The following is a 16502-nucleotide window of genomic DNA, read 5'->3' on the forward strand; positions in this document are numbered from 1 at the left end:
GTTCTTAAAAATATAATAACGTGTATTTCTTCAAGCACATGTCTTTGTGACTAACAGCATTTCTTGTCATGTGTCACTCCGAGACGTCTTACAGGTCGCCCGCCTGTTGCGGGTAGATGAGCAAAATTACCCGCGCATGAAATACATTTGGACGAGGAGCTTGCAAACTGGATTCAGCCTCGTCACATTCTGCGGGTGGTAGTGTCACACCCTGGACACTGTTATATATTTGGCGACTTCCCAGATCCATGGTTTTGCCATTTCCTGATATTGTAGATCATTATTTGTCAGTAACTACGTTTCCATCCAAGGGTTTTTTTTTTGCGACAAAAAGTGTAGCGCATCAAAATGTTTACCGATATAGCTGATGGAAATGGAAAACTTGTTTGGAAACTTTTTGTTGAGAAAATAGGCATTAACGCAAAAATATAGTGTCACATAACATAATTTACCCCAATCGTTAGCCTGTGTTAATCATAAAAACAAGGTATACATCCTTGAAAGCCAATTTATTGTATGTGAAGCATTACTCGCACTTTTATGGAACACTAACATATAGCCCAATTCTTGAAAATTATTGTTTAGCTTACTTTTGAAAATGTTTTGGCAAAAATGCCTTTTCTTTACACAAACTTAAATTAGCCTTACCCTGTTCTGTAGACGAAAAAAGTCGGCTGAATGACGTTCTCAGAATGTGCTACACTTTTTTCAAGACTATAAACTATCATAACTATTTGTCCAATGCTATTTGTGAGTTCACTTTCAGAAAACGAGCTTTTGAAGATTTAAAAAACTTTTAAATATTTTAAATCTAACCCTCTTTACCTCTGATCGCATGCACTGAGCTGTAAATTGCATTATGACACTAAAATTAATTTAAGATGACAATCAAGTTCAGTTGGTCATTAAAAGTTGCTGGACAAATATGCGGGACATAATGCAGTTGTGATGGCAATGCTTTAGATGATTGTTCAAAATAGCCTATTGAATATCAGGAATGTATCATACATGTAAACCCTGATATTACACCACATCAGTTTTTCTTTAATAGCTGTGCACACAGCATATACACATCTATGGATTGTCCTTATACTAAGACCGAAAGTTTCCCCCACTACTTGGTGCAGGTTGCCAGCTTGAACAGGGCCATGACGATTCGCTTCCGGGTCGGAACCGGTGGCAACCTGCGATAGGCGCAACATTAGGACCAAAATTACAGTCCTTTACAGAAGGGCAACTGTTCACTTTTTATTGCAATTCCTCGTCTTCTGATTGTGTTTATTTGTGAAATTAAAATGACAGTAAGCTGGCTAATTTCAATGAATTGTCTCAATACTCTCCAAATATTTTTTGAAATCTGGGAGACGAAAGGTACACAATTAGCGATATATGCACATTTCTGTATGGAAACGGCTTAAGGGCAGATTTCTTTAGCGATAAACCAAAACTTATGCGACAAAGTGTTTTTTTTTTTTTTTAAGCATGACTTCAAGCACACCATTTTTATCTATAAAAGTCTATTTGAATGGAAACAGGCAGAAGACAGCAAATCTCGCAAATTTCTTTTTTACGCATTTTCACTTTTGGTAAAATGTGGAGAGTATTGAGATAATTCACTGAAATTAGCCAGCTGACTGTCATTTTAATTTCACAAAAAAAGGCAATCAGAAGACTAGGAATTGCAATCAAAAGCGAGCAGTTTATCTAGTCTTGAAAAAAGTTTATTCAAGAATGTAACTAGCTGACTTTTTTCATCTACAGAACAGGGTAAGGCAAATTTAAGTTTGTGTAAAGAAAAGGCAATTATATAGGCCTAACAATATTATTTTTTCATTTGGTAATTTGTTTTAATTTAATTCTTTATTCGTTTGGTAATTTATTTAATTTAATACAGGGAATTTTTCCGGCATTTTTTTAAAAGTAAGCTAAACAATAATTTTATAGAATTGGGCTATATGTTAGTGTTCCAAAAAAGCACACTGAAGCTTTTCTCCTAGTATTGCGTATTTATTTTAATTTAAAATATCTTTGTGGACAGAAATGATGTTTTTGTGTTGTGGGCTAATTCCACGACTGCTGTCTTTTATTTTGAATGATATGGAAAAGCAACTTTAATAAATAAATGGATGGCTACCGCGATTAAATTAATCGCAAAGAGTGGCCATTCATTTGTCCTCCGTGCACTTGTCGATGATGGGTGCATGAGAGATATTTGTGTTGGCACTCCTGGTAGTGTCATGATGCAGATGTGTTTACTTTGCAGCATCGGATCTGTGCAGGAATGCTGTTAAGACCAATCCATAACTGTGCGAGTAATGCTTCACGCACAATAAATTGCCTTTTAAGGATGTATACCTTGTTGTCATGAACACAGACTAATGATTGGGGTAAATTCTGTCATGTGACAGTATATTTTTGCGTTAATGCCTATTTTCTCGACAAAAAGTGTTTCCAAACCAATTTTTCGCGACATTTTAAGTATTGACATAGAGTTTATGTGCTAGAGTTAAACTGAAAAATATTATGTTGAAACTTGCATCTCCATCAGCTATTATCGGTAAACTTTTTGATGCGCTACACCTTCTGTTGCAAAAAAACCCTTGGATGGAAACGTAGTAAGACATTTTAGAAATCCGATAACATCGTCTTATCGCCCATCCCTAGACTCTAGTGTGATTCTGATCTCACCTCATTGATTAGTGTGGAAGTCCGCTCTTATTTCTCTTCCCTGAATGTTGTTGAACTTGCGCCAGTCAGGAAACGCTGTCAAATCCGCATGTGATTTTAAATTTTTTGCCTATAATGCAAGCTCATGGATGAGGCAGTGCAGTGATCGGATGGAAGGGTTCTTTCTCATAATGTAGAGAAATGTTCAGAATCTAATGATGTATTACTCTACTACCAATCACAACTCAGTTCTTACACATATGCCTCATATTTTATGACATTGCTTCAAGATTCAGTTTTTTAAACCAGAAGAACGAAATGTAAAAAAAATAAAATAAATAAATAAATAACCACTTTACTCTTAACAATAAATGTAATGAGTGCTATAATTGTTTTCAGTGATGTGCAACCTGAAAAAATCTGTTAACATCTCAAAAAATATGTTTTGTAGTTTCATGACCCTTTAATGCATTGCTTTGCAAACTGTTCATAGGAAAGTGCAATGCCACCTTTTATTAAATTGTTGGAATTACTCCTTCTAGGCATCTTTTCAGAGGCACAGAATAACTTGCAGAGTGCCAAAGAAATGGTAAAGAAAGGACAGTCTGTCACGGTGTGCTTGTGCTTTCTTTTTTCAAAAGCATTTCTCCATTAATTTTAAATGTTTATTTATTTATTGAATAAATAACCTTGCATGAGTTTTTTCCATGTAAATGTTTGATTTAATATTGGCTAATTAAGTCAGTGAAGCAAAAAAGTGACGTATGCATCTCACAAAAATGGGAATGATTGTTCAATGTTATGTGCCATGCAAAGTTTGAAGATGTTACTTTTTAACATAATTTAAAGGGTGGAAATAATATTTAAATATAACACCATAGAGTGTGTAAAAATACATATGACTCATAATTAATTGTTTTTAGGCTGCTTGCTGGTCATTCAAGATTCCAGACGGGGGTGTTTGTTGGTAAGGTCGCATACAGGGGTTAAGGGCCATGGTATGCTCCTGTGACGATAGGCAGGAACTGTTTTACTCAGAATGTGAAGCAGTAGGGTGTGTGTAGGCATGACTGAAGAAGAGAGGGTATTTCAAAGCAGACATTCCACTAGAATGTTGTGTAAGCTTCTTAATGAACATTGTTTACCCACGAACGTATAGAAACTTCTTCAAAAGCAGTGCATGAGTTACAAAAAGTGTTTGAAGCACAATTTTTCATTGCAGATAATAAATGTTAAATAAATGGGGGAGGGGGAGATGTTGAATAGGGCACAGTGGCAGCCATTTGACTATCTGGATTTAGAGACGAGTTGAGCATGTGTGACTTTATAGGTGTCTTGTCTTTTCTAAACACTGTATTTTTTAACTAGGGGTTGGGAGTTGTGTGGTGTAAATATAGGCTATATGAAATGTATGTGAAATAGGATTTGGGTTTTCTTTGGAGATATTTTGAGTAATGGAGATGTTCTAATCTTTTGTTTCTTGTTGTGTGCTCACAGGGCTATTTTAAGTACATTATTTGGCAGTTTACTCTCTGATAATGTTTGATGCAGGTTTTCATTTCTATTTTAGTTCCTGCTACATGGCTGAATGTTTTTGAAAAGTACAAGTTGAAGCCCCTGCAAACATGTTTATTGTTTTAGCAAGAAACTAGGGAGACCTGTCCTTGTATAGCTCAATAGCAGGGAGAGTCACTGATGGTTTGCCTTGACAGACATGCTCCTCCAGCCTGAAAAAAGCAGGCTGAAAAAAGCTTTCCAAAGATTGATTTGCTTGCAATCAAAACTTAAACATGCAATGAAGCAGTAGGCCTATGCCGTTCCAAACTGTATGACTTTCTTCCATGGAACACAAAAGAACACAAAAGAAGATGTGAGGCAGAATGTTGAGGACTGATAGCCTTAGTCACCATTTATTTGCATTGTATGGAAAAAGGATGCAATGAAAGTGATTGAGGCTAACATTCTTCCTTACATATCCTTTTATGTTCCATGGAACAAAGTAAGTCATACGGGTTTCAAACAATATAAATGATGAAATGGTAAATAAAGGCAGAATTTTCATTTTGGTTGAACTGTCCATTTTAGTGTAGTAATTCTGTTGACCAATTAACTTTTTCTGCTTTAATATGTGGCTAAGAGCAGCAGGATGGAGTGGGGTTTGCCCCTACCCTTTCATATGAGTGCTTGCTGGATTTCAAGCAGACACTTCTAAAAATAATCCATTTGCTGGTTGAGTTCTATATCAAGTTCCGGCTCAATTCACCAGGAACAAAAAGGCAGGACGCCTGCTGTTGTACAGGGGTTTGGGGAAGGATTGGGGTGAAAAACATTCTCTTTTTCCCCACTTCTTCTGGAGGGATGGGGGAGCCGAAGGCAGAGGTCAAGGTGGTGGACGAAGAGACTGGTATTGTAATTGTGTGCTTTGAAATAACATTTGTGACAAGAGATGGCATTTAATGAAAAGTCTGGGGGTAAAAGAGAAAATCTTAACCTTTATATTCACATTATGTAGTTTTCATTGGATTTAAATTGGATTAGACAACAGTCAATATCTGATGTTATATTATAAATTATTAAAGTGCATTAAATGTTTAGTTTATAGGTTTTATTGTCAAATAGTTAATATATGCAAAAGGTTAATATGAAATCTGTACAAAATGTAAAAGGAGAATTTCTTTGTTTTAATGCTTGAAGAGTGGTTTAATAACTGTGTGTATATTTAATGGTAAAATTGCATCAGTGTGTGTGTGTGTGTGTGTGTGTGTGTGTGTGCATGATGTCATTTGTGTGGTTTGACCTAGGAGAACGTAGCGGACAAAACAGCTGTTCATTCTTCCTTCTAGAGTTCTTCATGCAAATGTATTTATACCATGGTTCCATGAGGAGTGTCAACAGCCCTCAGAATAACTGCACTCTTTTAGCCTTGAAGTTTTGTCACCTTGAAAATACTATAGATGTGTTTTATATTTAAAATGTTGTAAGGGAATCTTTCATGTGAGTGAATAAAATATGGTTTGGATCTCATCCATGCTTTGAAATATGGAAAAAATTGGCTTGTCTAGTTTTTCAACTTTAAATATTAACAACATTCTATCAGCAATACAGTATATGCGTATACACAAAGTGATACTAAAGGCCTAATCTTGCTTTAAAGGAATAGTTTTATTGTGAGCATGTATTTCTCATTGATCCATGGACATGGTTTTTACTTGGTTGTGGTACGTTTGTTCTGCCATTGTGTATAACGGTATTCTTTATTGTCCTTAAGATGCCAAGCCGCTGCAGGCGAATAAGAATGGGAAGAAAGCAGAGGCTGTGGGAGGAACCTCATTCTTCACCTGGTTTATGGTGCTGGCTCTCCTGGGCGTCTGGACCTCTGTAGCTGTGGTGTATTTTGACCTTGTTGACTATCAAGGTGTAATTGGTGAGTCAGTCATCTACATATTGTACTTTGTTGTATATCTGCATTCTTCAGTATGGTTTTAAATGTAATGATTGATTTGTATACTCCCTTTATTTGTACTTTTAATACCGGGCCTTAATTTTGCATGCAGCCAAAGCAAAGGACTTGCGCTATAATCTTTCAGAGGTATTACAAGGTATGAAATCTAAACCAATGATTGGGATCACCATCATAAACCTCATTTCATTGACCCATCATCCTCAATTACAAAATATGGAAGTGAAAGTGCCATTTCATTTTTAGTTCTATATTAGGTATCCTCTTTCATACTTAAATTACAATATTATAAAGTGCATAATGTCTACTAACCAATTTAAAGTATCAGGCATTGAGATCATATCTGTTCATAAAAATAACAGGTTTAAATCTGCCATAAATTGTGTGTGAATGAGGAAACAATAACAAGCACAATTGGTAACACTTATATGCAAGCAAATGTATAATAACCTTTAAAGTCTTTATGTAATGCTTAACGGATCAATAGTTAATGTACGTTATTTGATGAATATATGGAAAAAAATTCATATGAGCCAAATTTTTTTTAACTGTAGAATGTAATGACAATGTCAAACATTAAATAATGGTATGTTTGTTAAACATGTCCTAATAAATGTTATTACCAAGTGTTATCTTAAGAAAGACCAATTACTGTAATTTGAAAACATTAAGGTGATTCCTTATCTTAAATGGAAAATAAAAATTCTCATTAATTTATCCTGATGCCAACCCAGATGTGTATGACTTTCTTCAGCAGAACACAAGTGAAGTTTTTTAGAAGAAGATAGATCTCTGTATCAGGTCCTTATAATGGAAGGGTGGGAAGGGAATAATGTACATGGGTGCCAGCACTTTGACGGTCCAAAAATCATATTTCGGCAGCATAAAAGTAATCCACACGACTCCAGTCGATCAATTAATGTCTTCTGAAGCAAATCGAGACGTTGCTTTTCCATACCATTCCAAAAATTATAAAAAAATAGATAATTAAAACGTTTTAACTTTAAATCAGCCCTAGCATCCAGGATGCTGGTGATGTTTGACATGGCTGAACTCTCATGTAATGTTTGTTCTTCTGTTATAAATAAGCGGCACTTCCGAATTCTCGCGTGAACTCACTGATGCGGTTACGTCATGCTTCACCTCAGCTGCTGGCAGGAAGCGCTTTTTAAAAGTTAATAACATTTTAATTATCTATTTATTTGTATTAAATAGATAATATTATATATATTTACGTTTATACAAACGTATTGATTAGCTTCAAAGACATTGATTGATCGACTGGAGTCATGTGTATTTCTTTTATGCCAAATAAATATGACCTTTGGACTGTCAAATTGCTGGCACCCATGTACATCCATTATAAGGACCTGACAGAGCTCTATCTTCTAAAAATCTTCATTTGTGTTCTGCTGAAGAAAGACAGTCATACACATCTGGGATGACATCAGGGTAAGTGAATAATGAGAGAATTTTCATTTTTGGGTAAACTATTCATTAAAGGTACCCCAAGAAAACTACTATTTGGCATAAGAGAAATGAATGTGCTCATTGCATTTTAATTCAAGAAGATATGGCTCAATGGATTATTTACCAACTTCAGTCAAAGTGACAACTGACTAAATCAGATTCAAATTGCTTTACTAGGAAAACTTGTATCCTATGATGCTGATGGTGATGGAGACTTTGATGTGGAAGATGCTAAAGTACTACTAGGCAAGTGCACTGATTTTTATGAAGTTGTTGCCAGATTTTATTGTTTTGCATGACAGACTTTGGTTCACTTTTGTGCAATATCAAATTAATTCAGACCAATGCACGTGCATGGGACTTTCATGTTTTTGTAAACATAGTTTTGTTCAAATCACACTCTATTTTGTTGAAGAAGAGATGACTGATTATCTTGCATGAGTTTGTGAATTAGATCATCTTGCTAATATTAAAATAAAAACATGACTACCTCATGTCACAAGGTGAGAAAATAAAGAGATTTATTTTCTCATTTTACAGGCCGTTTAATTGTTAAATCAAATAAGTGAGCTGTGCATTCATCCAAAATATCAATGCTCAATTGGTTTTTCCCATGTATGGCCCTTTTCTGTCATTTTCCATTCCTCAACTTATACTTTTAAAGCATCTTTACCCTCTTTATATAGCACTGGCTCCTTATCTAGTAAACCTTGCCAACCACCTCCACCCTTTCTCTATTTTCTTGTTCTACCGCTGTTCTTTCTTTCCCTTTCTGTCTCTTTTTCCTTATTTTCCCATTTGCGTAGGGCTGACCAAAGGTGGCAGCAAAGAAAACTCAGACTCCCTTGAGGAAGTCCTCGATATTTTAGCAGAAGAGGGCAATGATTGGTTTCAAAGTTTCTTCACCTTCCTTTATGACGTTATGAGTCCTTTTGAAACACTAGAGGATGAAGAAACCGAGACAGCCGCGGAGGACGTTGCTGGCGCGTCACAGACTGAAGGGGTTCAGGGCCAAAAGACATGCGTTATTTTAGGCCTTCAAAATCAATAGTCATGTTTTCTACTGTGATTGTGACAGAAGCACTTTATTAGAGGAGGACTTGCTCCCTAGACTACTTGATTCTGTTCCAAACACTTGAAGAACTATTTTGTTGGGAGCATCGCCAACAGTCACTTGGGGACCTATAAACTCTTTAGAACATGATGTCATTGTGAACATTTAAACCTTTGTAAATATTGAACTTATGTAGTTCATGGTTTGTTGCTAATGTTTTGCAACTGTTATTTCCAACAATTATTTCCAACTACTAATATACTAATTACCTTTTATATATGACCTTAGTGCTGTAAGTTTTGCCAATTTAAAGGAATGTTCCAGGTTCAATACAAGTTAAGCTCAATCGACAGCATTAACATACCACCTTTGCTGCATGTCTCAATTCCATTATATCATAATCAATATAGAAAAAATGTATTACTCCTTGAGTCTTTCTTGCAATTTAGCATCTTACGTGTGACATCTTACTCCTTGAATATAGTCTTATCATTTGTGTCTTTTGAGCTCTGAACAGTTTATATATTTTGAGCTACTTTCATAACAAGCAACAATTGCTTTTTGGGGTAATTTGTTTCCTTGGCAATTAAATGGAGATATTGTTGTGTTTTGTAATTTTTTTAAATTTTGGTACATCCAAGCACAGAAGTAGTTTGGCATAACATTGTCAGTTATTACGTTTTTGTGTTTCTTTGTGCTTATATGAGTTGCCGCTCTCCTTCCTCAAAGAAATTGACAATATTTTATTGGAGCCCGACCGATATGGGATTTTTGAGACCGATGCCGATTTTCGAGGGGGAACATTCACCGATTACCGATATGGTGGCCAGTATAGTTCATTTTTGAGCTGGAATGAAAACGGACCTTTTCTATGTGGATTTTGCACCGATATGACAATGCAAAGGTACTCAGAAGGCTGCTTTCTTATACAAATATTTTTATCAAAGAATATTTGACATTATTATTATACATTGTCAACAAATTCTAGAAATGAACACTGAGAAAATAAAGAATAATTAAAAATACAATAAATAGCTTAAACATCAGTACTGTATGTTTAGTATAAGTCAATTGCTGACCATTAAAATAAATAAAAATAAAATAAATAGCTAAATAAACATCAGTACTGTATGTTTAGTATCAGTCAAATGCTGACCATTTAAATAAAGAATAAATAAAAATAAAATAAATAGCTAAATAAACATTAGTAGTACTGTTTAGTATCAGTCAAATGCTGACCATTAAAATAAACAATAAATAAAAATAAAATAAATAGCTAAATAAACATCAGTACTGTTTAGTATCAGTCAAATGCTGACCATTAAAATAAACAATAAATAAAAATAAAATAAATAGCTAAATAAACATCAGTATTACTGTTTAGTATTAGTCAAATGCTGACTATATTAATACTGCCGAGTCAAGAGATAAACAGTGGCAGCGGTGTTACAATGTATTCTGCTATAGAAGTTCAAGGGAAACTTTCAATGGTGGAAAACCAGACTTTTAAATATTAAATTTTATAAATGACACGACTGGAATTGTTCGGTTGAAGGGGGTACCAAACCGTGAATCCTGAACAAAACAGTTTGGTGAATACATGTTTACTCATTAGCTTCCACTCAGCTGACAAGCAATGAAAGTAGCTACGTGATTAGCTAGTTAGCTATAAACTCGTTGTCATGGAGAATAAAAGACGGACGTTTTTTATTTTACTTTCCAGCATTATGTCTCACCAACTAGGTAATAACATAGCAAGAAATCAACACTCAACAGACACAATCCACCACCGCACCATTGTCTGCTGAGCTGCAAAAAGATGCTCTGTTTACCTTTCAATCTGCTACATTACTTACTGCTCTGACAAACTATAGCTGGCTAACATAGCAAACAATAGCAATGATAAACACGAGTGACATGGTTGTCAGGGACAGGGTTAAAGTTATATTAGTAATACTGAAAAGGGAAAATTATGGGGTCATTGTTTATTAACTTTCCAGTATGTATTTCACAAACTAGTTAGCAACTTACCATGAAGACACACCTCTTAACTCCGCCCTGTCTGCAGAGCCACCCTCCGCTCAGAGTCAGCTCTATAAACAATGGAGTCGGAGCGCGCTCTGCTGGACAAACTACGCTATGACACCAATTCTAAAGCATTGTTTTCTGCATTATATGTTCTGAAAAATAGTTTTCATATCGGCGCATATCGGTAAACATATACGTTGATACCGATATATCGGTGAAAGGCTAATATTGGCTGATTATATCGGCCAACCGATATATCGGTCAGGCACTAATATTGATATGTTCAATAAGTATTAATAGGCTATATCCCACACTTCTTGCAGTATTGATATGACACTAGCTTCCTTAATCTGATTTTTAACTTATGGTCTCCGCAGACTTGAATTTAACCAAAAGATTACATATGGGTGTCAATTAAGCAACTTCAGTAGTTGTTCTAAGTAAAAACTGGTTAATGACCCTTTCTAGGAGTCTTCTCCTGAACCCCCGAGTTCTGTAACCGTCAACAATTGGTTCCTACCTGCCAATCTAAGGAATCTGAAATGGTGTGCCCACCAAATGTAATGTAGCATTTATATATCGATTCTGCTTTACCAGGTGATATTTGAGAGTGTTAGAAATGTTAATAACTAAAATGAAACATATTCCACATGCACATCAGGAACTCTATAAATTTTCGCTTTTATTACATGATGATAATGGGCACTATTACTTACCAACAGTTAAATTAATTTAATTAATTTAAACAACATAAGATATCAGAATAATTCAGAATACTGGTATGTATTTGGTTCTGGGAATTTCTTTGAGTTGCAAAAGGATAATTCATGTTAATTAACTCATTGTAATGTTAAAATTACAGTATATTTTCTAATTTCCTAATTATGCTAAGCTTGAGGGATATCCTTAGTTAAGCTGTAGTTCCTTTATTCTCAATTAACTATTCGGTTAAATACAGTTTTGGTGTTTTACTGGGAAATCAGAAATTCATATTTATTATTTTGCCATTGTTTCAGATTAGTGTCATTTGGCTTTTTTGGTTGTATTCATAAGATGATATGTTCTCAAATGTTGCAGAAATCCCCATTAACAAATGTAGTAAACAAATGTTGCAGATGGTGATTTGGTAATGCAAGTTGTAAGGTTTTGGTTTCCGTAGTATGTCCATACGTTGTTTGGAAAGATCCTTTTCTTTCAGTGTAATTTATGTTGCGTGTTAAGGTGCATTATTTTATTTTTTTTCTTCTTTTAATCAAACAATAGAATCATGTTGGACATGGATAAATGGACTGTATACTCTTTTCCATCATTAGAGTCGATGTATGAAGATGGGCTCATGTGAAAACAGTTTTGGCTAGCAATCACTGACTTATTTTAACATTTTCTATCTCATCTTCGCCAGATGAAAAGAAAGATGTTTCCAGGAAAAAAGGTATTTTGCACACTTGATATAAGTGCATGGAGGAGACTAGTCCCTAGTGTGGTTTGGGATTTTAAAACTGTTTTGATAAGTGCTGGATCAACTTGTTTCTCTTTGCATGATGGAGCTGACATCAAAATTTGAAAGCTACATAATGTTATTTTTCTGTTTAACCAAGGAGTGTTTAACAGTTAAGCTATAAAGCCCTCCTGCAGTTGTTACTTACAAACCTGCATGTGTTTAGACAAAGAACTACATGCACATGTAGGTCTTCAGTCGAAGAATTTTGATAATACTGGGGAACTTTGAACTCTTCTTAAACATATTCATCCTAAATGCATCATCTTCCAGTGTAATTTATGGAGGATATCTCAAAATACTAATGAGGGAGCTTTACATTTTGGATCCTATTTACTCACCATTCCCCAACCGTTGCAACTAATTGCATTGTGGTTTGAGGTGTGTGTAGTTAGTTTAGTCACAATGATGATGTCATCAAAAAAAGTTCTCACTCCCTAGAGCTTTCCCACTCCAAAGACGTTGGATTGAAGCTAAGGGAAGCTCTGAAACAGCAGCTCACCATCATCCATGAGAGAGTGGAGGCCAGGAAGATAGCTAAAATGGCACTGGCCGAGGTGAGGAGCATCCTTGCCAAAGAGGAGGAAGAGAGGACCTTGAACCAAATAAGGGAAGAGTCGGAAACCAAGGCTTGGGAGAGAGCTGAGGCACGGCTAAAGGAGGAAGGAGAGAGAATAGAGAAAGAGGATGTGGAAAAGGCCATGGAAAGGATTAGAAAGGAGAAAGAGGAAAGGGAGAAAATGGCGGAAAGAGAATGGGCAAAAGAAGAGGTAAAGGAAAAGCCAGATATGGTAAAGAAATCTCATGATAAGCCTGTTGTTGATGAAGGTAAAAAGGTTGAGAAAGATGGAAAAGGCAAAGAGTCAAAGAAGGCTGCAGCTAAAAAGAAACAGTAAGGCATCTTAGAAGAAATGGCACACTGGTTGGTAAATCTTTTTATACCAGAGAAGGATGATTTTCTTTTGTTTAAATTGTGTTAACCTGTGGCTGAACTTGATCAAAGTCCATCATGTGTCATGGAGGCCCTTATAGGCAGGAGGCAAAGAAATACCTTTTGTCTCAATGAGAGACTGGGATAATCAACATTGCTAATCTTAATGGTTAGTTGTATAATCCTAGTGGCAGGCAGCAAAATGTTGCAGCATTTGATTGGTTGAAGCCCAAACAAGGTGCTATATGCTTATCATGTGGAAATTCTTTTATTTCTCTTAAACGTTTTTTTTTTTTTCTATTAGAAGGCAGCATCTTTGTTTATTCTTATTAATACTAGCTATAGTGTGACGATTTCAACATTTGATAATTTTTCTGATATTGTTCATGCATAAATAAAATAAGTTGTGTTACTTTACAATGCGGGAGAATCTTATTGTGTTGTCAATAAAGTATATGTATCCCTTGAATTGTTTTTTAGTGCTTTTGATTTTTTACCCCCAGTGTTACAGATGCACAATATTTGTTGTTATATTATGCTTGAAAATTTGACTTTTTTCACAATATCTTTCACAATCTTTCCTCTACAAAAGATATAGCAAAAGTCCTTAATCCCTAATCACTTTTCCTCACCTTCTTTTCCTATTGGTCTGTTTCAACTCTCAAACACATAGCTGTCTGTCTATAAAACAAAGCACAGAAAAAATATCTTGTGCGAAAGCAAACCAAAAGTCACAAGCTCTTTCATTTTGGTAATCCACTTTTGGGAGTGTAGAGATTATTCTATGAATATGATGCACTTCAAAAGGGCCATGTACTTGTTTTGTGCAACTGTATTGTACACCTGCCTCATGTATGCACATCCACATGTGAAATCCTCAGGATTGAAAGATAAGCCTACCATTGTGACCAGTGAATCAGTTGAGGAGGCCCCTGCTGAACGTGTAGAAGAAGGTAAAGTAGAATTTTAGAGTTTTGTCACATAGACCTAGTATTACACTGTAAATTAGGGACTATGACATTTATTTTAATGAAATGGAAGCATAGTTGTCTGCATCAATAAATTAAGACTTTTTCAAACCCTTGTATTCAGACTTGACCATTTGTAATAAAATTGTAATTATTATAATTATTATTATTTATTTTTTTGGTTAAACCTAAAAGCATTTACAAATTACCCCTATATTCAATATTGCAGTATACACTCACTGAGCACCTGTCCACCTATTTATTAATACAGTTATCTAATCATCCAATCGTGTGGTTGCAGTGCATAAAATTATTCAGATATGGGTCAGGAGCTTCAGTAACTGTTCACATCAACCATTAGAATGGGGAAAAAATTGTATCTCAGTGATTTCGACCGTGGCATGATAGTTGGTGACAGATTGGCTGGTTTGAGTATTTCTGTACCTGCTAATCTCCTGGGATTTTCATGCACAACAGTCTCTGTAGTTTACTCAAAATGGTGCCAAAAACTAAAAATATCCAGTAAGCATTAGTTCTGCAGACGGAAATGCCTTGTTGATGAAAGAGGCCAACGGAGAATGGCCAGACTGGTTCGAGCTGACAGAAAGGTTACAATAACTCCAATAATCCCTCTCTACAATTTTTGTGAGCAGAGCAGCATCTCAGAATGAACAACACTTCAAACCTTGAGGCAGATGGGCTACAACAGCAGAAGACCACGTCGGGCACTTTATTAGGACCATAGTGTTCCTAATAAAGTACTCTGTGAGTGTATGCAAAACGCTAAAAAATAGGAGCTCTATCTTTTGTGCCTTGTAAAAACTTAATAATGGAGTCATGTTTGTATGAGGGGCCAATACTAAATTCCTAATATGAGCAATAATACATTTGATTGACTTGGATAAAAAATAAACTGGATTTATCTTGCAGATCATTAAACATTAACACTGTTCGTCCATAAGACACCTGTGCTCTATATAGACACATTTGAGTAATGGGAACATGAGCAGTTTCTGCCTGTTTGATGGCAATGATAACCACCAAATTCTTGTGTAAACCTGACATAAACGTCCGTATTGAACTGCAAGAATCAGCAAACATGTGAGCCTAATATCTAAAGCATGATTATACAAGCATCTTTTAACAATTAAATAAAGACCCTGGATCTGTAAGCACAATAATTGCTTTCCTTTTGAACAAAGACAAGTTTAATAGTCAACTAAGCATTGCCTGCCAACAAATACTTTTATCTGCGTTGGGCATAGAGAGATATTATTAATTGAAGCATTAAATACGATTTTGCTGGTTATCTTCATTTAAACTACTTCTGTTTTTTCATCAGCTACAGAGCCTATTGTGGAGGAAGAGATCCAAGCCACTAAAGTTGAGGAAGCAGCTCAGCCACCAGCAGGTAGTGTTTGGTTCGAGTCCACCTTAGTCGAGTCCGAGTCAAGTCTGTGTCTTAAACGATCGAGTCCGAGTTGAGTCCGAGTCCAAAAGGGGCCGAGTCGGACTCAAGACCGAGTCCATAACAGGCCGAGTCAGAGTTGAATCCGTTCATGAATCTGAATTAAAATTGTAACCGTAAACTCAACCAATATTTTAAGATTATTTTAAACTTCACAACTGAAAAAACAGATTGTCAGTATAAATGTAACAAAAACACCATATATATTTTATGTTTGGTGTCCTGCTGAACAACTTCAAAGTGGTTTCAGAATGAAAGCATATGCTTTAGGTGTTCAACACAATTCTTACTGCGTTCTGCTGACATTTAAATTATTTGTTGCTTTTTCCCCTTCACTCAAACATAGACTAAAGAAAGTGAAAGCTGCATTAGTCATTACAACCAGAGTTGTTGTTATTTATTTCTACTTCATTTTCAATTTGTCAATTGAATTTAATTTAGTTTTATTTAAAATGATCCCCATCTAAAGAAATAATAGTCTTGCTATGGTACACGGTGTTACCGGTTATACTCTGTACCTAGGACGACACAGGTGCGAAAGTTTATACCGGTAAAATGGGTAAACATTATGAAAGAAACTTACTTAATGAAAACAGTTCCTATATCAATAGCCAAATGAATAGAATTGCCTACATAAAGTCACCAAATGAGTTTGCGACTCATAAATAAACCTAAATGAACGCATTGAAAGCCAGATGTTCTTCATCGACATATCAAAATGACTTTGAACACGCACTTACAGAAGATGTTACTTTTAGCTGACGGCAACAACTGTGCAAGGTGGGACGCGGTTTGCCTCGTATTTTAGCGACTCACCCAAACTGAACCCGAACGTGATGCAAATTCTGAGATATTGACATGAAACACAGACACCTTCAGCGTGAGTTGGAGATGCATCCTGCTGCATACTCACATCAGGTTCAACTATTGATGAGTTGTGTGAGATAACACGGATGCT

General features: G+C 35.5%; 1 protein-coding gene across 4 annotated transcripts in view; it reads left to right on the forward strand.

The window, feature by feature from the left end:
• LOC127442364 (probable serine/threonine-protein kinase kinX) overlaps positions 1 to 16502 on the forward strand; it is a 37328-nt gene that overhangs the window by 7124 nt on the left and 13702 nt on the right. For 2 of the 4 annotated variants that reach the window (XM_051700329.1, XM_051700330.1), the window contains exons 1-6: positions 4908 to 5071; positions 5936 to 6091; positions 6222 to 6266; positions 7775 to 7843; positions 13990 to 14061; positions 15419 to 15487. In XM_051700329.1, coding sequence (XP_051556289.1) covers positions 5026 to 5071; positions 5936 to 6091; positions 6222 to 6266; positions 7775 to 7843; positions 13990 to 14061; positions 15419 to 15487 — 457 coding nt within the window. In that variant the 5' untranslated portion in view covers positions 4908 to 5025. Of the gene's footprint in view, positions 1 to 4907; positions 5072 to 5935; positions 6092 to 6221; positions 6267 to 7774; positions 7844 to 13989; positions 14062 to 15418; positions 15488 to 16502 lie in introns of those variants that run through there. The other 2 variants (XM_051700331.1, XM_051700333.1) reach the window with 2 other exon arrangements.

Source organism: Myxocyprinus asiaticus, chromosome 6 (assembly GCF_019703515.2).
Source record: "Myxocyprinus asiaticus isolate MX2 ecotype Aquarium Trade chromosome 6, UBuf_Myxa_2, whole genome shotgun sequence".
NCBI lineage: Eukaryota > Metazoa > Chordata > Actinopteri > Cypriniformes > Catostomidae > Myxocyprinus > Myxocyprinus asiaticus.